Raw genomic sequence first — 23,607 nt, forward strand, 5'->3', positions numbered from 1 at the left:
CTGTAGGCTGTAACTTAGGAAGGACTGGAGCTGGGGCAATTTGTCTGTTGTGACATGCGGCAACAACACAACATTGCCCAGATGAAAGCTAATATCTTACACGGACTAAATCATGTCATTCCTGCATGATGTAATGCACATAGGGTGGAGCTTAGATTAATGTTAGGTACTTACATATGATCTCCAAGCAGATGTTTGGGGGCTTGATTGATACACATTTCTAACTGTCCTTTTTCTGACTCTGGGTCAAACTGTTTTCTTAAGAAAAGGGACGGCTGGGAAAATGTAGCGATTTAGCCTCCCCAACATCTGCTTGGTGATTAAAAGCTCTTCCTGCTGGAGATTGACACAGTTTCAACCGTTTCTGCCATTATGGACTTCTGCCTGCAGTACTTCCATCTCCTGTGGGGAGCAGGGGTGGGGGGTGACATCTCTGAATAAGATATTAATGATATGAATATGATATGATCACCTTGCAATGTTGCCTAACTATCCCTGTCTGAGAAAGTGTGTGAAAGTTCTTTGTTGCCATGTCAGGCAGGTTGTCAAACCTGAAACAAGGGGGTGAAGTCTGCCATCTCTGTGCTCAGGTGCCACACAGTCCCCTTACAGCGCTGCCTAACTGTGTATGTGTGTGAAAGTTTATATCTATGTTGACATATCAGAAATTGTAGAAGTGTGTGAAAGTTTGTTTGTTTGTTTGTTTGTTTGTTTGTTTGTGCCTTTATTTATTCTCGAAACATACTCTAATCGGCCCTCAGGGCCGCTTTTCATAGAGGTCGAGATGAGGAGTGTCAAGGGGTCAACATAACAATAAATAGATAACTAAATGTTTGGTCAAACAAGGTGAATCGAAATTATATCAATAATACAAAGAATATATAAATAGTGAAAACACAAAAATAACAAATGATAATTCGTCGAGTCATTAATCGATAAGTCGATAATCGTTCATAAGGGTCAGTTACTGAGTCCTTTAAAGGTTGCAATGGAAGTTGCTGCCCTAGCGGCCTGCGGTAAGGAGTTCCATATCAGCGAACCGGAGTAGGCTAGGGACCTCCTGTAGACCTCTCTCAATGGCATCGGTACCACAAGGAGGTCTGAAGCACTGAGTCTAGTGCTCCTGGTAGCTCTGTCCCTGCAGTAGGTGAACATCCGGCGCATGTAGGACGGTAACCGGTTGTTCAAGGCCTTGTGTACCAGTAGGGCTTTGTGGTGCTTAAGTGTTGACTTAACATCTTTCCATCCCAGACGTGCGTGGACTTCTGCCGATGGAGTAAGGTACGGGGCACGTAGGATCAACTTGCCGGCTCGGTTTTGCATCCTTTGTAGTTTCTCCAGTTCCCGATCTGACGCAGAGTCCCAGACAGTACATGCATATACGATATGTGGCAGAAATATTGCTTTGTACAAAGTTAACAGAGTAGGTGTTGAAACAAAAGTGCGGACGTGCTTTAAAATGCTGAGTGATCGCCTGAGTTTGCACAAAATGGCATTTACTTTGCACTTCCAGTTAAGATTACGATCAATTATCACCCCTAGGTATTTGTACATATTACATGCTGTTACAGCTGCCCCATTGATGGACAATTTGGGTTCATATCTTTGTTGCCATGTCAGGAGCATTAACCCGTCCCCTCTCACACGACCCAGCCTGTTGATATCAGATATCATATTCCTGCTGTAATCTGGTGTCGGCTTACCCCGCTGAGTTCTGTAATTCCCCGACCACTGGGGCAGCTCCGACTGTGTGATATTCTCACAGTTTCCCACAGTGTAGAGTTACAGAATGATGATGTCATACCAATGATGTAACACACCAGAAACATACTGAAGAGTACAAGCTGCACATCCGGACAGATTTATTTGATCCACTCACACCGGGAAGTACCCCTACTCTCTTCAATAAGTACATTGGGTTCTTCTAAGTGCTTGAGACGTGGCTCCTCACACATGGAACATCCATTCAATATCCTATCCGAGGGACGTCTCTAACCGCAGTTAGGTACTGAATGAAGTGAGTAAAGCCGTGTAAAGTGACTCCCCCACCCCTGGTGCAGCCCCGACTGTGTGATTCTCCCAGAGTTTCCCACAGTGTAAGGTTACAGATGATGATGTCATACAGGATGGAGGTCTGGCCCATCCAGCTGCAGAATTATCATATCACATACCGGAGGATCTCAGCGTACATGCCACAGATTCAACACACACTCTCAGACAAGGGCCCTTTTATGTCCCAGTCCCCTATCAGCGCTCTGTAGTACAGGATTAGGCTGGCCTGAGACTAAAGAGCTGATATGAGCTGCACAGCTAAGCTCCAGCTGACAGCTGGGATAATGGTTACACTGGGTTTTCTAGACATATTAAACAAGAGGGAGCACACACAGGCGAGGGAGCGAATTCTATGTATTTATGGGAGAATTGATCGCTGAGGGAAGGCTGTACATATGCTAGGGATTTAGCTAAAATCTGGATTTGACAAGGGGGTGCTGGGCTGAATGAAAAAAGAGGGTGCAACGCCCCTCTTTCCCAATTTAGATGAACCCCTGGAACTTCAACTTACAACGAACAGTGGGCTACATGTTTGCCCACACAGAAGTCTTTGATAACATTCATATTCATATCTCAATATTTTGAAGTCAGGAAAGTTTATATCAAAACATCAAAATATTTTCTCTACCAAAAGGCTAATATTTATACCACTTTGCTCCCTATAAGTCTTTGATTACAAACTTCCACATCTTAATTTGCAGTCAGGAAATCATTGTCTTTTTATCTGAAAACAGCAAAATGTTTTTCTAGTAAAAAAGGGCTTAAGTGTCATCACTTTGCTTCGAGCTACCCATAATGCCATGCGTCTCCCAGCATGCAACGGGATCCGTGCCAAGGTCTATAAACCAGGAAGGGCAAATTTTACTTGTCAAGACTCTCTAACTTCTTGCTTCTAATAAACTTCCATTGGAAGTCTTTGAGAATCCAGTAACTCTTTCATATTTTGGGGTCATCTCCACAATCACTTTCACTTTCTCATTTCATTATGGAAGTTATTCCTGGCCACCCCTCCTGTGTTCTGCCAATGGACTGTCCCATATTGCTTGGCCCTTGTCTCTAAGGCAAGAACAAACTGATTGTATGGATGCCGACGTCATCGATTTCGGTCTGTTTCCAGACTGTAAAAAAAGACAATTTTTTTACAACTTTCAGATGTTAACTTCTCCCTTTTTTTTGCATACTACATCTAACATATTGAACACCAAGGGTAAAATTAGCCAGAAACACAAACGGAGAGACAGGAAGAAAGTGACATCCGATATTTAGCCTGTAAATCTCTAACACTTCTGGCGCATCTTCTGTTCATTTTGCTGGAATCTGTCATCAGCTCCAGACATCATTCATAACATCACCTTTCTGTGGCTTAAATCCAAACACCCCACTAATCTATCCTTTATTACGTAATCCCACTAATCACGTGGATGAAGGTTAGACATCTGAGTAGATCTATCCTGTATTACATAATCCCCCTGATCAGATTGTAATTACCAGGGTTTTAACTTCACATCTGCAATTACAACGGTCTCAATCTCTGTCATCTGTGCCTCACAGACTTTTGCTACGGTCACATTTCTAAACCAGGCCCGGCCGGGCTGTTTGCTGAAACAAAAAACAGTAGTGAATATCAAGAAATATACACCAACTATGCTCATGACTGTTTTTCTATACGTTTTGTGTGCTTTGTAGTCTATTATATCATAAAAACTTTTTTATTATACTTTTCGTTTCCGCAAACTGCTCGGCCGTGGCCGGTTTGCAAATGTGACCATAGCTTACCCTGCATGAGTGGATACGATAGGTGGATGGGACAGAAACTTCCTTGATGGCAGCACACCCAGTATATATAGTAGTACACTGCATATGAATTATAATTCCTGCTACCAAGGCTGCACTTATTCATTTCCTTGGTTGTCGGACGCTTTGAACAAAAAATTAGCAAGAGGACAAGATGAAAAAGCTGTCTGGAAGGTAACCTTGAATCTGGCTTATGCCGCTATTTTCCCAAGATACAGACTTTCCACTCAGACTTTGTTTCCAGATTTTCCAGTTCTACAAGATTTTTAAAAAAATATTCTGCAACCAACAATCAGCTATGTTCGGCTGCCGGGGGTGGAAATTGATTGATTGGTATCGGACAGTGTCGGAATGGTACAGCGTGAGTCATGCCTGTTGCTATGGCGATTACACAATGTTGCACGGCTTATAAAGGATTGGATTGCAGCAGTGTTATCGGATATAACAGTTAGGTAATGTTGTTATGAACGTTCTGCTCTCAAGGTTGTGATAACAGGTCAAGGTCGCAGGTGGAATGTCAGGTGTGTTCCCCAGACAGGTGAGATGACACCTCACCTGTCGGAATCCTGCTGGCTGTGGGTGGATTTCCCCTGGGGAGGCATGGGGATCTCCCCTGGGGAGGTGTGGGGGATCTCCCCTGGGGAGGCGTGGGGGGATTTCCCCAGGGGAGGGGATTTATGAAGACATACATCACTGCTGTGAAGGAATGTGGCATCAAGTACTCTCCAAGCAGAGGAGGGGTTCCAGCAGGTTTTTGACTTGTTTTTAGGCGTTTTTGTCAGGCTTTCTACTGTCATTTTAAAAAACAAAATACAAAGTAGAAAGCCTGACAAAAACGGAGAGTAGCATCAAGAAGTGATCAGTCCTGCCCAAAACCCAACCGACTCATCTGGCCGATGTAAACCTGTGCAGTTATCTAATATCGTTAATGGTGCCGAGATGTGAGGACTGCTCTCCTCAACGGCTTCAGGAAAGCTTTTAGTGAAGACGAAATGACACACACATTCCACCCTATCGCTGACGGTTGTTAGGAATGATAATTAAATACCACTGAAATATGGCCACTTGTCACGTTCATTAAGCCAAAACCATCCAGACAAAAGAAAGAGAGAAAGGCAACGGAAAAGATGGGAGGATGATATCAGAGAATGGGCAGGCATGACACTAGCCTGGGTGCCATCCGATCACTAACAGGGCTCTTTGTACACTTGCTACCCTGAAATAATCGTCTGGGATCGCTTGACCCGGTTCGGTTCGGAATTCGAATATAACACTAAGTAAAACATTAAGAAAAACAGAATATCGAGAAACAGGAGAATAAATGGAGAAAACTGGTTGCCAGATCTTCTGTGGTGGTCAAACAGTTAAACTAAGGGATAAATGAATGAGGTGATAATTAAGTCCTGTGACACACAGGAAATGGGTAAGTACAGGCTTGGGTTAAACCCCGTTCCCTTGTCTGTCATCACAGGCAGCTGATGTAACACATTAAGGTCCGGTAGTGACCCACCTTTCACCAGTGTCTGTCAAACTGTCTGTTTAATGTCAACAATTTAGTCCTTAAGTCGTTATAGATCCACATGGGTCTGCGCAACAAAGGCGCCGTAAGACACCGTCTGACAAGACTCCTTACCGTTCCTAAGACAGTGAAAGTGCAGGATGATCCCCTCGTCTCACAGGTGACATGTACACACCTGGAGACATTAAGGAAGCTGCCGGCCTTTCACTCTCGCTTGTTTTACTGGTCATTAAAAATTAACGGCTGATGAGTCACGCTGGCACTCCTGTGTGGAGGGTCCCGGCCGTGTGATTGGTGCGTTTGTGGGGATCCTGGCCGTGTGATTGGTGCGTTTGGGGGGTCTCGGCCGTGCGATTGGTGCATTTGTTGATGATGGATGGGGTGATGGTAGTGTAGGAATGTGATCACCTGTCTGCACAGGTATCCTCACCTGTTTCAGCTCCACATGGACAGACTGGGGTATGACCTAATTATCTGGCTTTTAACTGATAACCTGTAATTACTTACTCTTACAATTAACTTGCAATATATCATCATTGACACAAACCTCTTTCAATTTTTTAGCTGCATACAAGGCATATCTGTATCTGCATTCTGTATAGCCTTTGGCTTAAGTTACATAACACACCAGCTTTGCAAGCGCGGCAGCAGCCGGTTATATCACACTGAACAACCAGTCAGTGTGTCACACCTACATGTAGCCTCTGCACATCAAACTGTAAAGATTGCTTAAAGCCATCTAACCAGGATGCCCCTACTGTATTTGGTGGCAACGAGTTCACCCCATAATAAACGTAGTAAGATTGATAGACTACATGAAAACTAAGTCAATATCACCTAAAGAACGACCTGCCACATCACCTAATCCTCTGAAGTATATTCATCTGAAGTACAGCCAGTAGGTACTCATCTGAGTATTGAGGCTGTTAACAAGGAACCCCCATTTGATGTCCCTTCCTAAAAATGCAGCTCAAACCAGGATACCTTTCCCCAGATTTGAACCTGGAGCTCGGCTGTGAGGCTGCTACCAATTGAGATACAGGGACATCATCTTTTGATCGACAAGCAACACCTATGCCTTGAAAATAATGTGTTTAACACCAGACAGGTCATCACAATCAAACACCCGACATATCCATGCAGTCAGGGCGAACAATACGTCTAGACAGGCCCTGTATCGCCCAGACCAACTGACCGGGCGTGGGTCTCACGGGACAGATTCCAGCGTCTCGGGGGAGAGATTCCAGCACTTCTAAGACAATTACCAAGTAGCGATAAAAGGTGACTGTTCAAAGATCTTCCCCCTTCCTTATTCCCCTGAGTCTAAGACAGAAGGCCGGCTCCCGTCACAAACTAATCCGACTCCTCGTCCCTTTTCTTCCGCCGCGCTGACTGAAGACGCGACTGATGCCGGCTGAATGGAGGACAGAACCTTCGTCTCCGTCTGACGTCAGGAGACATCAAACCCAGCCGTCTCCATGGCAACCGACTACGTCCCGTCTCCTTACTGCCCTCCCGAGTGCCGTAAAGTAAGGAAACGCACGGCTGTGATCATGTTAAGTGACAGGTGGAGAGAAATGAGACCTCTTACCTGATTGGTGAATCGGTGTCCTTGCCCAGCGGAACAGCCAATCAGGGTGGAGCTTCTTCTGAAATATGAAAAGATCTGTTTGACTAAATCGTCCATAAAAGTCTGTCGTCAGCTTTTTGATATGGATTTTATTCAGTTGATTACAGACATAAAGGAACCCAGCACACTTGTTGAGAAGAGAAGAGGTGACCTGGTGTCCTTGGCTAAAAACGCGAGCCGTAGCAAAGCCACGTTGCACTACTAGCTAATGAAAAAGTGTCACGCTTCGACCAAAGTGAAACAGAAAGAAAAGACGCTGTTAGCCGCAAATCAAGAAGTTGCTTTGAGCTTATAGTGACATTACCATAGAAAGTAGGGAAGTCTATCTTGTAAGTCATGAATGTGTAAAAAAAATGTACCTTGCTAAAAAGGAGCATTTGGAAAAGTGTCACATCACAAAGTGAGGTCAACATGAAACTTTCATTCCCTCTTACGTCAAATTGGGAGTCCCAAGAGAGAACTAACTTCACATGGCCTAAGGAACAAATGTTGCAGTACTCACCTAGCTGAGTGCTTGACTGACACCTGTCACCTTGAAGACATTGTGTCCTCCCACCTGTAGGTTAAAGCAGGTGTTATTTTCTAACAGAACACATTCTTATGAATACAAAATCAACCAAGTTTTGTAAAATGTCATCACAAATTTTAAAAAACAATAAGTGAAGCATTCATAATCCAGTAGCTGAGAAGTTCACCTGATACAAACCCATGTGTGATGCATGATGCATGATGGGAACAGTTCCTTTGGGATAACTGCTGAAGATCCAGGTAAATTTTTGGCTCAAAGCAAGGCAAGAATTAAGTTACTATGGCTGAAAATTGACTACCGTAACCACCATTCACACACACTACAAACATCATTTTCAAGATCAGCCCCAGATTTCATTACATCACTCACTTTTTCTGAGGGCACTGTTTTTTCACAATTTTGGGATTCAGAAAAATATTATCAGCAGAACCAGAACACTTGCTTCCCTCTTTACACTTGCTCTACTGACTGACACACGCTCACTCTCACAATCACACGGACAGAACAACACAGACGGGTGGCTACGCATCAACTTTATTGTAAAAAGTATAAACTGGTTTGGAATCTCTGACAATAACGATTATCTTAGTTAGACCTTTGTTTTCACAATGATCAATGGTTGTAATGTTACATTATTCTACGCCAGGGTTCTCCCTCCAAGAATCATTGAATACTGTTCAATAGATGACAATCATGTATGTCCAGGTGAAATAAATAAACTGAAGTATTGTACTTGTGTGTAATCACATCGTCGAAGACTGGATATATTTTAGAAGGAAGGCAACAAGTACAGATGCCAACATACCGATTACAGACATAAAAGAATCCAGCACACTTATCGAGAAAATTGTGTGATATAAATATTGTACACGATGGACTTTGTGAAAAGAGCAACAGTTACAGAAAATACTCCCCATCCTTGGGACCTCGAACTATGTATAAATGACAATCTGTACATCAAGTGTTTGTCTGACACGAACATTAGCACAATAACACAATAACAGCAGTGGAACAGCGATACCTCTACACGCAGGTATTTTGAGGAGTGTGTATCGAGGAGTGTGTTTGACCATCGCACCACCTGTAAAGTTACCCCTCCTGTTACCAGCACCCGTTCTGATGTTGACCACATTTCCCCAGGTGTTCTGGGAACCCACTTGTGCACATGGATGTGGGTTGAGCTGTGCACTGGGGCTGTTCAGGCTGTTCAACTACCCTCTCCTAGTGGAGTAACCCTTCTCATACTGCCAGTCAGTGGGTACAAATAACTACCATCATAAACTACCTGGCAATGTATGAATGTAGTTTTCACAATCATCAAGTGGTTGTCAATACCTACCAGTAAGTTTGTTAATTCGAATTTCTTCAGTTGTCAATCAGTCTTTGATACAAAATTGAGCAAAAAACACCAGGAGACCAGTGTCTTTACTACATACTTTCTGAACTTTATTTTTTCACCTCGCAACCCCACCTTAATGTTCAGTAGGTGTTACCAGGAAGTTCTGTCAATGGCAAAACACATTCATGTACTCCAAACCAACATCACAATCTTTGTGCACCCTACTGCTTACAGCAGTAAACAAAACTCTACCTTTCCCCTCGGCCTGGCCACAAAAGACGGTGGTTTGTACAACCTTGTCCTCATGAACTGAACCAGAACTGGCCACAAGGCGAGCCGACAATGGACACGTAGAAATCTGATACGCCAACACTGGACAGGTACAATACACAGGCTTAGACACTCTACAACTGGAGATGCTTCAGTAACATTGGAGCCGATATCTTGTCCTTGTCCTCAACAACCTCAACACAAAGGAGCAGGAACTTGAAACACAGCAAACAGTACAGTACATGGTACAGATCATGGTACAGGTGTCTAACAGAAGTGCCCCCTTGCTGTGTTTACCGGTACTGCACCCACTAGCTGCTCCTGATGCAGTCCACCATGCCGCTGTCGTCGATACCGTTGAAGAAGAAGAAGTTGTTCAGAGGCGCGTCTTTACCTGAAACAGCCTGCGGGAAAGATAGATAAACCAGCTTTAACCTTCAGACTGCTAAGGTAGCAGTTTGGAACCAAATTTGTATTGGTTATAGTGCTAGGAAGCAGGGAGAAGGTTACAAGGAAAGACAAACTGTCAGTACTACACGCTATATCTGTATCTGTTTGGCACAATGCACCATCAAGTCACGTGACAAGAGAACTCCAAGACGAGATCTGACCCTAATACCGGGTTGACGAAGAGACAGAGAGTTCGTCCCGAAAGCTCCCTAGAGCAATCTTTTTATGTTGTGTGTAATGATTAAATGTTTGTAAAAAGTACAACAGCTTATCCGTAACACAACAGCATAACCAATTAAAGATATTATGTTACCTTCTTCATAGGCCATAAGTAGCTTGTAGGTTTTTGTAAGGATATGTCACTATAAGTAAACTTTTTGGTTGTTAAAAAGTGTGACTGCCTCATGAAGTCAAGTTCAAGTAGCATCGTTTCCCTAAAGGAAAGTAAAATCAAGTGGAAGCAAACACCCTGGAGTTTATAGGTGTTTTTACCTTGACAATTTCCTGAGCGAGCACACCTCCCACTACGGCACACACAGGACTCAGGGCCGCAAAGCAGTGGCTGGAAAAACATTGTCTTGTTACTATTCAAAACTGGAATAATTTGTCAACTAATTCTAGGCTTCAGCTTAGATGTATCTAGTCTGTATAACGCAAACTCCAGCTGTCCGGGGATTTCTGTCCCCTCTTGGGCGGCTATGCGGTTACAGGGCAGCAAGCCGATACAGGAGCTTGATTGAGTTCAGGCTAAGATGTATCTATCAACTGATATTTTTCAAATCTTCAATTTTCTATACAAGTAGTATTCACAGTCACAGTACAAAATTAATGAGGATTCTCTTCCAATATTTCAACTGCATCAACTGTTACAACAGATTGAGTTTCCACTACAATAATCAGGCTATCAAAAACTTTTCATTCACTACTATAAGAGTCAGCCCAAAGTAGACAATATTGAAAAGCATGCCATGTCCAACTTAACATTGTGACACAGACAAAAGTAATAAATAACCCATGTCCAAGTTCACGTTCTGACCCTCACCTTGCAAACTCGTCCCCGACCAGGTCTGTTTTCAGCTTCATCTCCGTCAGGACATCGTCCCGTAACCGTAGCAACGCGACCTTGTCCTCCTCCCTGCTGCTGACGGCCGGGTCTCTGTCATGGTCCTCACGGAATCTCAGCAGGACTGAGCAGGGGAGAACAATAGCAGGTATGTAAGCGTGCCACACAGCACACTTCGACGGCGTCGAAATGTGCACAGGAACACGCAGTGACGGCCGTACCAGGGTGCCATATGGGGCACCCAGAACGGCTGTTTTCTACGGTCTCCACATTGATATAAGACGTTAACAGTTGACAATACTCGGTCAGAAAATAGCTGAACAATTATATTTTACGATCTTTTGATTTCTATGAAGGACAGAGAGTGGGAAAATACGGAATTTGCGAAGCCTGTAAGAACGTGCGAGCACCGATCTCGGGAGACCGTTCAACTAAAACCCGTTCTGAAATGAAATAAAAACACCCAAAATATCAACTGTTCCGCTTTTTATTATCTTCAGATGTAATACTTATGATCCATTTGGCTGGAGCTGCCAGCAAACCTGCGTAAAACCTACAGGAAACGCCGATCTCGATGCACGGAAAGTCCGCCATGACACATGTGCGATCAGCCGCTTAGGCGGAAAGTAGCCAATTATTGCGACACAAACATTACGCCGATTCGGCGTGATTTGTCTGAATATGCCTTGCCTCGGTCTCTCTTTTTTGCGCGAGGCCGTTACCACGGAGATTTTCGGACACAAGCTTGAAGGCAAATGTTTATACGCTCAGCAGGATGTTTCTAAATGGTGTATTTTCGCGCAATTAAATATTAAAAGGCATGCACGCCGAACTTTCCACCTGCCAGTCAGCACGTCAGGACGTGCTGAGCTGCACGCTGTGACGGAAGTTTTGTCTCTCCTTTTTTCGGCGTGAGTCCGTTACTACGGCGATTTTCGGGCACAAGCTCGAAGGGAAATGCTCAATGATATATCTATGAATAGATATTTCGCACAATTAAATATAAAAGGCATTAACGCCGAACTTTCCACATACCGTCGTCACGTGCCAGTCACGAGCTGCACGCTGTGACGGAAGTTTTGTCTCTCCTTTTTTTCGTGAGGCCGTTACTGTGGAGATTTCCAGGGACAAACTCAATAGAGAAATGCTCAATGATATATTTATGAATAATTATTTCGCATAATAAAACTAAAAGGCATGCACGCCGAACTTTCCACGTGCCGTCGCCACATGTCAGTCAGCACGTCAAGACGTGCTGAGCTGCACGCTGTGACGGACGGCTCTTAAAAATATTTTTCACCAATTTTGAGTTAAAATACACATACTAGTATTCCATATTAATTTCCTTTGTCCTTTGATTTGCGATTGTGGATGGATAGAAACTTTGTTACGAATTATTTTGCTGCTATAAGGAAACATTAAAGTTTTTTTTAGAGTTTGTCATATTCTATCGTCGCCACGTGTCAGTCAGCACGTCAAGACGTGCTGAGCTGCTCGCTGTGACGGAAATTGTGGACTGATGGTGAACAGGTAAAGAGTGTCACTGACTTTTACAATTGTTGGACTTATAGAGATGAAAAATGTCGATTGAATTAAAATATTGCTACACAAGGCAATTGGGCAATTCTAGTTTTTAAGCCATGGCAATAACCAGGCTGTGGGGTGGTGTGGCGTAACAGTGTCCCCGTCGCTCTGTGTCCACACGTACGCGGTGACGGTTTACAAAGAAAGGGCTCAACGATCGATGGCAATTGTATCCCTCAGATAACGAACACAACAATCTTAATTAGAGATGGAATAAAATGCTGTTTTGTAGTTATGTTTAGCCATAAGTATGGCTAAACATATTGTTTTCTCTCATGTTTCTTCTTCTTCTTCTTCTCCTCCTGTCAAATCTTCAAATCGATTCATCTCTGTCATTTTTTGACCAAATGACCTGAAATTTGGTACAGAGGTAATGTAGGCAAAAACCAATGTGCGTTCTTTTCCTTTTTTTGATATTGACCTTGAAAGTGATTTTATTGAGGTTTTTAGGCTATTTTTAGCATATCTTGGCCTCCTGCGCCCTGGTATTTCAACCGAATGACCTGAAATTTGCTGTATATGTGGCTTGAACAAATATTTAAAGGACTACATTCCCATTTTTGGCATACATATATTCAAAACGATTTATTTTGGGCTTTCTTGACAATATTTGCCACTTCTGTCACTTTCAATACTACATATGACCTACAGGTCATTGACCCCTAGTGCCTTGCACCTGGCCAAGCTGGAAGTTTGCTTACGAGGAGGAAAGACCGGACATAAACATTTAACGTGATTATCGGGAAAACACCATGTTCCCTTAAACTCAGTGGTTAAATTGCAGTTTAGGAAATTTTATAACAGAAAACAAGTTAAATCAATGATTTTGTGAATGTTTATTCTAGCATTAGTTATTCCAGATATTTTCAAACTCCAAATTCTTCAACACAACACGGGAGATCGTTTCTCCTCAGACTGGCGCGACACTCCTGTCAAAATTGATTGATGATCTCTCTCTGCCGCCGACTTCATACATGATCAAAGGCGGGTGGTAGGCGGTGCGCGGGGAAACTTAAACATATAATGTAGCGAAGTGTTGCACAAGGAATTCTCACGCTGAGGGGTACATGAAATAATGCTTACAAAATAGACCTCTATGAATCGGGCTACATTCAGCAATGGTAGACGGATTCGGGGCATGCCGCGCAAAACACATGGTCTCACTGGGGACAGGCGTTTTGGTCCCGCACGTTGTCGCAGCGGTGCGTCGCCGCTACGCGATCGAAAGCACGCCGCTGTCTGTCTCGGACCAACACGCGTCTCCCGTGATGTGTAGCGTCCACCACCAGGCCTTCCTACATGTCCTACGTACGGGCGTATGGATCGTAGAATTCGGCAAAAAAGGAATGATTAGGCCAGTAGAGTCAGTCCCCGGTAAGGTCAATGATTCGCCCCTTTGCGCTAGCTTGTAACGTTAAATGAATGTACCCTCTGGTGGCCAAACTTCACTGACAAACTTTCTCCCTATTATCATCATGAGCTTGCGTTAGTCTGGTACTAGTGACTATTATGTGCCGGGAATGTTTATCTATCGCACGCCTTGGAAGGAAGTTCAACCATGATAAATGGTCGGCCGTTGCGAAAATTTGGAATCCCATGCTGTTGATTTTCGTGATTGAATCTGTAAGAAAATATATTTTCATGTCGTTCATGTTTTTGGGACAAACGCCGGGACGGGGTGAATTTTTTCTATCATTTTCGTCCCGTTAGTAATGCAAATCGAATCGTGTTGCACAAGAGGCATAACACTAAAAACGTGGGTCTTGTGGAGTGTTTTGGAGCGGGAAAATGCCGGATATTAGCGGTGCCGAACAGTGTACATCGTCGCGCGCGGGTGACGCTCCGTCAAAACAAATCCGCTGGTGGTCTAGCGCGGCCACCGAAAATAGGCAGAAACACACAGGAGGACTTAGCACCTTCGTTTATGAGGGCAATTGTGAAAATCTTTTGTTACAAATTGTTCGAACATTGAAACATTTGGATAGATGGTTTGAAACTGTTCTAAATAAAGAGATTTTTGTGTAGTTACGTTCGAAATGTTTCCAACGTATGTGAAATAAGTTCAAACATGTTATAAGTTTCAATTCTAATTGTTTGAACACTTTAGAACTATTGTGACTTAGACATTCTTTTAATCAAAATAGTTCAAACATATTACAAATATTATATCAAAACCCTCTCGGTGACTTGGAATTGACTCAAATATGTTATTTTTGGTCATTTCCTTCTTCTCGTATGATATATATACTATAGTCTGTAGCACTGACAGTGTCAGGTTTGAGGTCTCTTGAACTTAAATATCATAATTTAAACAGAGCCAAGCCGGTTTTATTGCTGTCACGGTTGTTGCAACAACAGCAAATATGCCTATGACACACGGCGACGAAAGTTTATATTTTCGCAGTTCACATTCGACACGCGTGACCCTTGACCCATCTGGGATCGTCCACTGTATTAGCGTGGGGGACAGGGGACTGTGCCGTGCCGTAGCGCGAAAGGCAGGGCAGCGCGTAGGGCAGAAAATTTTGTCGAGGAACGCAGGGCAGCGCGCCGTAGGGCAGGAAATTCTCACTGGCGCGGAGTGGTTGGAATTCTACCGCAGCACGTAAGGAAGTGTATCGCAGAGCGGTTAGAATTCTACCGCGGCACGTAAGGAAAATGTATCTCGGACCGGTTGGAATCATGCCTCGGAGCGTTTGGAATCATGCCTCGGACCGGTAAGAATTGAGTTGGGGAAGCTGTGTACCACTGTCGTTTTGGTCTTTGGTACTGACGTGCTAAGTTAGTGGCAGGTGGCAACGGCGGAAGCAGGACAACTCGGCCCATTTCCAACTCGGCCCATCGCAAATCTGGTCAACTCGTAGCCTCCGTTGCAGTCCTTTTCCCCGCAGCGTGTTTTTTTTCTTCAATTTTTTTTGGGGGGGGGGGGGGGGCGCCACGTATCTGCTTGGGATCCCGTATCCGCCGTGCCTCTGTGTCCGCTATAGACCCTGTGTCCGCTGCTGGGGAAGCAGCGGACACAGGGTCTATAGCGGACACAGAGGCACGGCGGATACGGGATCCCAAGCAGATACGTGGCGCCCCCCCCCCCCCCCCCCCCCAAAAATGAAAAAAAAAACACGCTGCGGGGAAAAGGACTGCAACGGAGGCTAGTCAACTCGGCCCATTGCGGAAGTCAACTCGGCCCATTGCGGAAGTCAACTCGGCCCATCGGGGTAGTCAACTCGGCCCATCGGGGTAGTCAACTCGGCCCATCGGGGTAGTCAACTCAACACTTTATTGAACCTGTTTAGAACCTGTAGATAAGTAGTTTTTTTTTTTAGTTTGTTTACCGCATGTCAGGACCAGTTTCTCATGTACCGCTACCGATGTGTGAAAATAACGTGTAAATAAGTAAATATTTAGCTAGTCGACTTTCGTTCGTAGTTTTTTTGAAGATGAATAGACCGATTGCTATAATGTAATAATAATATGGAATGGACATGTTAAAGTTTACGTCTTCTGTAAATCTAAGTTTAATGTTGTCTTCTGTAAACGTTGTTCTGTAAAGTGCCAGTTATAGTCGTTTTACCTGTTGAAAAAGAAAGCACAAGTTGGATTAACTTGAATAAAAATATGTGTGCAAAATATCGTGTGTGTGTTTGTGTTGGGCCGAGTTGACTAGGGAGATGGGCCGAGTTGACTAGGGAGATGGGCCGAGTTGACTAGGGAGATGGGCCGAGTTGACTAGGGAAATGGGCCGAGTTGACTGGGCCGAGTTGGTAATGGGCCGAGTCGTCCGACATTCGGCAACGGCATGTGGAAAGTTCGGCGTGCATGCCTTTTAATATTTAATTGTGCGAAAATACACCATTTAGAGACATGACCTGCTGAGCGTATGAACATTTGCCTTCAAGCTTGTGTCCGAAAATCTCCGTGGTAACGGCCTCACGCAAAAAAAGAGAGACCGAGCACGGCATATTCAGACAAATCACGCCGAATCGGCGTAATGTTTGTGTCGCAATAAGTGGCTACTTTCCGCCTAAGCGGCTGATCGCACATGTGTCATGGCGGACTTTCCGTGCATCGAGATCGGCGTTTCCTGTAGGTTTTACGCAGGTTTGCTGGCAGCTCCAGCCAAATGGATCATAAGTGTTACATCTGAAGATAATAAAAAGCGGAACAGTTGATAGTTTGGGTGTTTTTATTTCGTTTCAGAACGGTTTTTAGTTGAAAGGTCTCCCGAGATCGGTGCTCGCACGTTCTTACAGGCTTCGCAAATTCCGTATTTTCCCACTCTCTGTCCTTCATAGAAATCAAAAGATCGTAAAATATAATTGTTCAGCTATTTTCTGACCGAGTATTGTCAACTGTTAACGTCTTATATCAATGTGGAGACCGTAGAAAACAGCCGTTCTGGGTGCCCCATATGGCACCCTGGTACGGCCGTCACTGCGTGTTCCTGTGCACATTTCGACGCCGTCGAAGTGTGCTGTGTGGCACGCTTACATAGCTCACAATAGTGTTTGTTTGTTTGTTTGTTCACTGTTGTTATCTGTTTGCTGAGGCTCTTATTAGTCTTAGCCCTTTACACAAAACAAAAACTGTTAGAAGCATTGAGTTAATAATTACAAAGTAGAACAGCTATCTATATAGACAAGTCTGTTTCAAGAGTGCATAATCATCACACTCACTCATGCACACATACACATGCACACAGTAAACTTACACACTGTACACAACATACCACACTGACACAAAGACAAACACAAGAACACACTTACACACACACACCCTACACAAGAGTACTGACCCTTCATGATGAAGTACATCTGAGGTGTTTTCTTCAGAGCCTTACTTCTGGAGTCTGATGTCCAGTCCACAGCCTGGCTCTCCTCCCACGGACAGTAGGACACGGTCTGGGGACAAAACAGGTTTGGAAAGGTTGGAACCTAGAAGTAATAGTGGTGTCCAGTAAAAGGAAAGTGATCTCGATCCAGTTTAGCTCACTGAAGAGCTAATCTTCCACTGGTCGTGCCAGAGAAGACAGACAGTATTTACAGGTTCATTGTACCAGGGAAATTCCCCTAGCTCATTCTGACAAGCACAATGAACATTGAACCACGGCTTAACGTCCTGTCCTAAGGGCTGCAACCCTTCCCGGTAGTGTGCATGTCGGGACCAAACTCGCGGCCTCTAGTTCCAGAGGCAAGATCGCTAACCACTGGTCTACGCACGCTATCCAGTATTTAATTCGACTGCTGTGGGGGTTCCTGACATGGGTGGGCAGCAGTCGGCTAGTCTTCACACACAGCATTGGAACCTACTCTTACTAAATATGGTATTGGGTCTTTTGCAGTGTTTTCATCACACTGTTGCAGTAAATCTAAAGGAGTGTTACAGCCACAAAATTAATTTTTTTTCTAAGTTCTTGATTCCAATAGCAATATTTCAAAGCTCAGAATGTACAGCTCCAAAACAACAGGGGTGGGCAGCAGTTGGCTAGTCTTAACACCACACTTCTAGGCAGCCCTGTCCAGCGGGTTCACACTGGTGAGGCCGCACACTTTGATGTCCTTCTTGACAGTCTCCATCAAAGATTTTCTTGGTCAACAACAGTGCTGTCTCCAGCTTCAAATTCATATCCGTCCTACTCAATGTTTGAATCTGTTATTCTCCAAGCAGAGGTTTTGGTTGGGGGGTAGTAGTGGCCGGGGTTTTTTAACATTGCCTCCCGTAACCTCTGCTACAGAACGCATAAGGGCGGGGCTGTTCTTTCAGAATCGGTGTGGCTACCCCTCCCTGTGTACCATTAATTTATCATTAGGCAAAGAGTTTTACTGCCCGGGGATAACGCGGCCTCCGGTAACTTGGGGGAGTGTGCAGCCAGCCGGGCGGCTACCCGCGGTCTCCCCCACAATCACTTTGAATGGCTCCCGACAGATTGAAAGCATCATAACATAACGTAAACATTCCACACATGATGATAAATGTTTTTTAAAGAAATCAAAGATATAAATAAGATGTATAATTATACAGTAGAAACCAGTTAATTGCAATACGCTTTTTAGCAAAAACCGGCCAATTGCAAAGGATTGTGAAATCCCAAACCGTTTCCCATTAACACCATTGTTTATCGGACCCCATATACGCAAAGCCTATGATCGAAAAAATCGGCTAATCAGCAAAAATATTGTCAAGTTGCAGCACATATTGAACCGAAAATATGCCAAACAAATCACCAAAAACGGCAGGAATGAGTTGACAAATTCTTTAATAAAGATATAAGATCGCTAAAAGGAATGAACTGTCTGTTTTGAGTCGCGAAGGACGGCGGTTTCTTCTGAAGTTTACGTTGATAGAGCGGCCCGGCAGATCGGGTGCACATCGGCACTGCATACAGAGAGGCGCGTGTAGGTTCACAGCCGTCAAAGGCGGCCGCTTATGCCTTCGTCTTCTTTTGCCTTCATGTTTCTTCAAAGAACATTTAATTTCTCAGACAACAAATTTTTACTCAATAAAAACACGTCTGTACCTGTGTTCTCTCTCATTATTCTTGCGTTCGTTTCGACCGTGCGACACGTTTGTTATCGCCATGCGTTTAAACCCGGAAGTGAATGTAGCGCTATTGACCTACCGCATTGAATGATGGGATATTGCTACCCACGCTACGTCCGCCATCTTTTTTTTACCGAGAAAAATTTGGTGAAATATGCTCGTCGAATGTTGCAAAATTTCCATGTTTTCTATGGACATCGTAAGCTAAAATCTCGTAGATATGGCAATCAACCGTTTATTGTTGCATGAGTTACGATCATTTCCATGTGGTAGCTAATTTTTTGTTGAAAATGAAGACAACAACAAGGTGATCCTTTGTCTAAGTGTTGTCGTCGATTTTCATGTCTACAAGCGTGTATCATTTGTACCCAACTTTATTTTTGCTTTACTTTTGTAGTGTAAGAATATCAAAAGGTTGATAATTGTACATTTATCTGTCAGCTTGTGTTTTGCGCAGATAGCAGTGTTTATTTCTTTGTTTTGTCCGAGTGTCCGAGTAGAGTTAGAGTCGATAGCTCAAATATTTAGTGCATCGCATCATTCATCAAGTCGGTAGAAAACAACAATCTACGTCGGGAAATCGTACCCAGAACAACGCTATTGTTGCAAATTATAAATGTTACAAGTAAATGTACTGATCTAAATAAAATTCGCCGTTATTATTGGTTAAATATGGCCGTGTTTGTATTTTTGTGTCATTGCGTTCGATTTACTGTCCACTGTCCCCCCCCCCCAATTCAATCGGGTCAGTTTGCGCTAACACCTCATAATCGGCAAAGCCGGGTAATCGGGAAAATTGCGCTGACAAATAGGCATTGCAGATAAGCGGTTTCTACTGTATAAGTAAACATATTATGTATTTTGAACATACTAATCTGAGTCTGAACTAGATATACCGACATGAGAAAAACGGACGTGGATCACCATTACGATTACATGCAGTGCAACATGGCTTCCGGCATGGTCGGGTCAGCTAGCGGCAGTGTTTTTGACAGAGATTGTGGCTGATTTTGCGGTTTTAAAGACTCCACAATGGCATATGAGGAAAGAATCAAAAGAATGTATGTACGGTAGACAATTTCCTGGTTTGAACTTTGTTTTATAGTAATATGTTTTTGCACGTCGAGTAGCCGGACATTTCAAAGCCTTACATAAAGCCTTTGTCATTTTTGCAGCGTGTTTTTTCAAAGTTGAAAGTAGCAAAATAGAGAGTTACATCGACTGCTAACAGTTATATAACCATCAGCATCAAATCTTAAGTACATTTGAGTCTAAGAATTATTGTGACAGCTGTGGGGAGGATAACGGAATAAAAAACAGGTAGACTTGCAAGTCAAGATTCTCATGCTCTGTCGTCTCGCTAGATCTGGTGTTTTTACACACGATTTTATACGAACTCCGAGTAAGCGTTATTCTGTTACACTGAACAGTCTAGAGTAGTTCTATACGACCACTTTCTTTTCCCAAACGTATATACAGTGGTATACTGCGTTCCTGGTCCGGCAGACCGGAAACACCTGTGGCGCGAGGACAGAAACACTAGACTCCCTTGGCAGACTTAGCACCTACTTTCAAAATGGCCTTAATGTGTCAAAGTGATTAGATTTAAACGCCTTGATCGGTTCCGACATCTCGCAGAGGTTACGGGAGGCAATGTTAAAAAAAACCGGCCACTACTACCCCCCCACCAAAACCTCTGCTTGGAGAATATGAATCTGTTGTTTTAACCTTGTAAAAGTACATTTCCATGATGTCATGAACTTAAACTTTTTTTGATGGACAGGATGAAATTTGTGTCTATCCCAACAAGCAAACTTCCATCCTGGGGTGGAGGGACGGGTCCTGGAGACAGCCCTGGTCTGCCAGAACCTCTGCAATTTGGTGACAAAGTTGCGATCCGTGGAGCTGTTTTACCTTTTTGACCATGACCGTCTCGGTCGTGTCTACTTTAGCCTTCTTGGCAGCAGGTCCGTCTTCCTTCCCCTCCTCCTTCTGTTTGTCTGTCTTGATAATCTTGGGTTTTTCTCTAAACACGGACAAAAATATGCAATCTTAGTTCAGCTCAAATATATTAAAACACTGGTCAAAATCTACTGTTGAAGAAAACTGATTTTACAAATAGTCACCTAAATTTAAGTGGCATTTATTGTTACCAAGTACAGTAGGGGCATCCTCACTAGACAGGTTTAAACAAAGTCAAACGTCCATGTGTTAGACTGAGCTGACTAGGCTTTTATGAACGAGCCATCATCATCCCATAGCCCTGCCCACCTCCATACAAAGGTAGAAATGCAAAATAAAAACAGAAAAATGCAAACATTTCACAGGCAGCCACTCTCTCATTGGTTGAGCCCCTATATGCCATGCTATCATTGGTTCACTCACTCACTCACTCACTCACTCACTCACTCACTCACTCACTCACTATCCGGTTTAACTGCTAAATGTGATGGACAGTCAGCACCAGGCTGTACAGATCCAAAGAGTCCTTAGTAAAGGCAACTTGTTAGTTGTACCTGTAGTTAAGTACAAATTAACAAACTGTGCCACTCACTCTACATAGTCGTGCTCCCCCAGGTCAGCGAACATGTACCCGCAGTACCCGTGCACGTTCCCCGCGTAGAACTTCACCCCGTTGTCATGGCAAACATGGCCGACGCGCCGCAGGGTCTGCTGGGAGCAGCAAGTCAGGCAGACGACGCTGAACTTGGTGAAGAACTCGTCAGGTTTGTCCTTGACGTCCTCGGTGTCGGCCGTGACCTTGACGTTTGGGTTCAGGTTCTGTGTTCTGTCCAGGGAGGCTTCTGCTCTCTGGAGGGGATGCATGGAAAAATATAAATCTGAAATTGATATAATTATCATTTGCAACTTTCATCACAAAAGATTCTATAAAGTTGCATTTTATTTTTAAAAATCTTACTTCATTTCTTTAATGTACTGTCTGTGTGTGACATATGAATAAAGATACCATAATATTATCTAGGGATGTACACTCCTTCAAATTGCATTGTTAAAGTTTCCCTTGTTATGTGTACCGATCACTTGTTACTAACAGTGTAACACCGTGTGCAGTACAGAAAGAAGAACCCTGAGGCCAAAATAAAGTTGGTGCCAGATGTACACTACCTACCCCTTGTCAGCCATACTCACGTTCTTCCCCAGATCTGCCCTGGCCACCAGGAACTGGGAGCTGAAGTCTTCTTCTGTCACCTGAATAAACAAATGAATAATAAATTAACCTGCAGGGAGAAGTTCAGGTTTACAAGCTGGGATCAGACAGGTTGTATTACACCTTACCATGTGTGGTGATGGTTTATCCTTGAAATCATTTGTGATTTTGTTTTGGTCAATCAACAAATATCAGCATGACTAATCCCTTGTAGATAATGGTTGTTTGAATTTTTATTCAATGGCATAAGACTGTTATCAATAGGATCAGTATTGACTTTATCATGAGAAAAAGATCACAAGGAAGGGCTTGTCTGCTGAATAAACGGTTTACAAGTTTCGGATACTGCTTTTTCTACATAACCACTTAACATTACTAGTTACAGAGACATTTCCGAGTACTGTTCACTACACTTCCCCATGATGACGATGACAGTGTACCCTACCTGCTGGTGGTCCAGCAAGGTCACAGCCTTGACCCCGGACAGCACGATGTTCTTGGCGACCTCCGCACCGAGCCCCTTCAGACCTGAGATCAGGACAGACGACGCTCGCAGCCTACAGGGTGGGACAGACGCTTTACAGGTGACTTAGACTTATTCACGATAAGGGGATACCATAAGCCAGTTTATGACATGATGGTTTGAACTGTGCATGCTTAATAATTATACATACCGAGATGTCCTAAAGGTATCCTAAAGGTACATGTCCAGACGTGTTTTGTCAATGTCCATGTCTAGTGGAGTAATAGTACTAGTAGACGCAAAGCACGGACAACAACAGGAGCCTTCAACTTTGAAGCTTTTACCCACATCACAAGTGCGCACATGTAGTTAAAATCAGGAATCAGCTTGTTGGATCTGCCATTAAAGTAGTAACTGTAAATTATGTTACTCTAATGTTACACACGTTTCCTTGCTATAAAACTTGTACAAAAGGATTTAGAATTTGTGCATTGGCAGGCTATAGTATGGTGGTGTCTTTTCTACTGCTTCAGTGTAACACAGCCCCTCACTGCGACAGAGTTTTGACCATGTATCTGGGCTTGATCATTTCTGTGGCGGCTCTGAGCTAAAACCCATGATTTTAAAGAGTTTCAACAAACAACAACATGTCCTCCATGGTACCACCATGATTCTTACAGCCTGCCATGTGGCACAATGAATGGAACATTTGGCTGTCAGGAAACGGTTCAGTCACCTCCTCTGCGCGTCGAGCCCCCACAGGCGGATCTGCCTGTCGTACAGCGCCGCCTCCGCCTCGCTGATCGCCCCGTTCTCCCCGTCATCCGCCATCATTCCGGCAAAATGGGCCGTTCCAAAAAAAAAAAATACCCCCCCGGTTGACGACGTAGGACAGGATTCAGGATTTAGGGGGTTTGAAAGTAGTCGGGATTCCGGGATAAAGGGGGTTGAAGTCGTCGGGATTCAGGATTAAGGGGGTTGAAGTCGTCGGGATACCGGGATAAAGGGGGTCGAGGTCTTCGGGATGCAGGATTAAGGGGGTTGAAGTCGTCGGGATACCGGGATAAAGGGGGTTGAATAATATGCAGAAAATTGTGTCGTCAACCCCCCCTCCATTTTTTTTTTTTGGAACAGCCCAATCTTCGAAAATCACAAAAATCTTCACTTTCACTTCTGCACCTCCCGCCACAGGGGCACGATGGGATATT

General features: G+C 43.9%; 1 protein-coding gene across 1 annotated transcript; it reads right to left on the reverse strand.

Annotated features, from left to right (window-relative positions):
* Positions 1-8,040: 8,040 nt before the first annotated feature.
* On the reverse strand, positions 8,041-23,239 carry LOC136434091 (SUMO-activating enzyme subunit 1-like). The gene is made up of 9 exons (XM_066426823.1): positions 23,136-23,239; positions 22,382-22,493; positions 21,918-21,977; positions 21,322-21,578; positions 20,682-20,793; positions 17,023-17,128; positions 10,626-10,770; positions 10,076-10,145; positions 8,041-9,537 (listed from the first exon to the last, which is right to left on the reverse strand). The coding sequence occupies exons 1-9, from the start codon at positions 23,231-23,233 to the stop codon at positions 9,445-9,447; spliced, it is 1,053 nt and encodes a 350-aa protein (XP_066282920.1). The 5' UTR covers positions 23,234-23,239; the 3' UTR covers positions 8,041-9,444.
* Positions 23,240-23,607: the final 368 nt, after the last annotated feature.

The sequence above is a fragment of the Branchiostoma lanceolatum genome, chromosome 4 (genome assembly GCF_035083965.1).
Source record: "Branchiostoma lanceolatum isolate klBraLanc5 chromosome 4, klBraLanc5.hap2, whole genome shotgun sequence".
NCBI classification, from domain to species: Eukaryota; Metazoa; Chordata; class Leptocardii; order Amphioxiformes; family Branchiostomatidae; genus Branchiostoma; species Branchiostoma lanceolatum.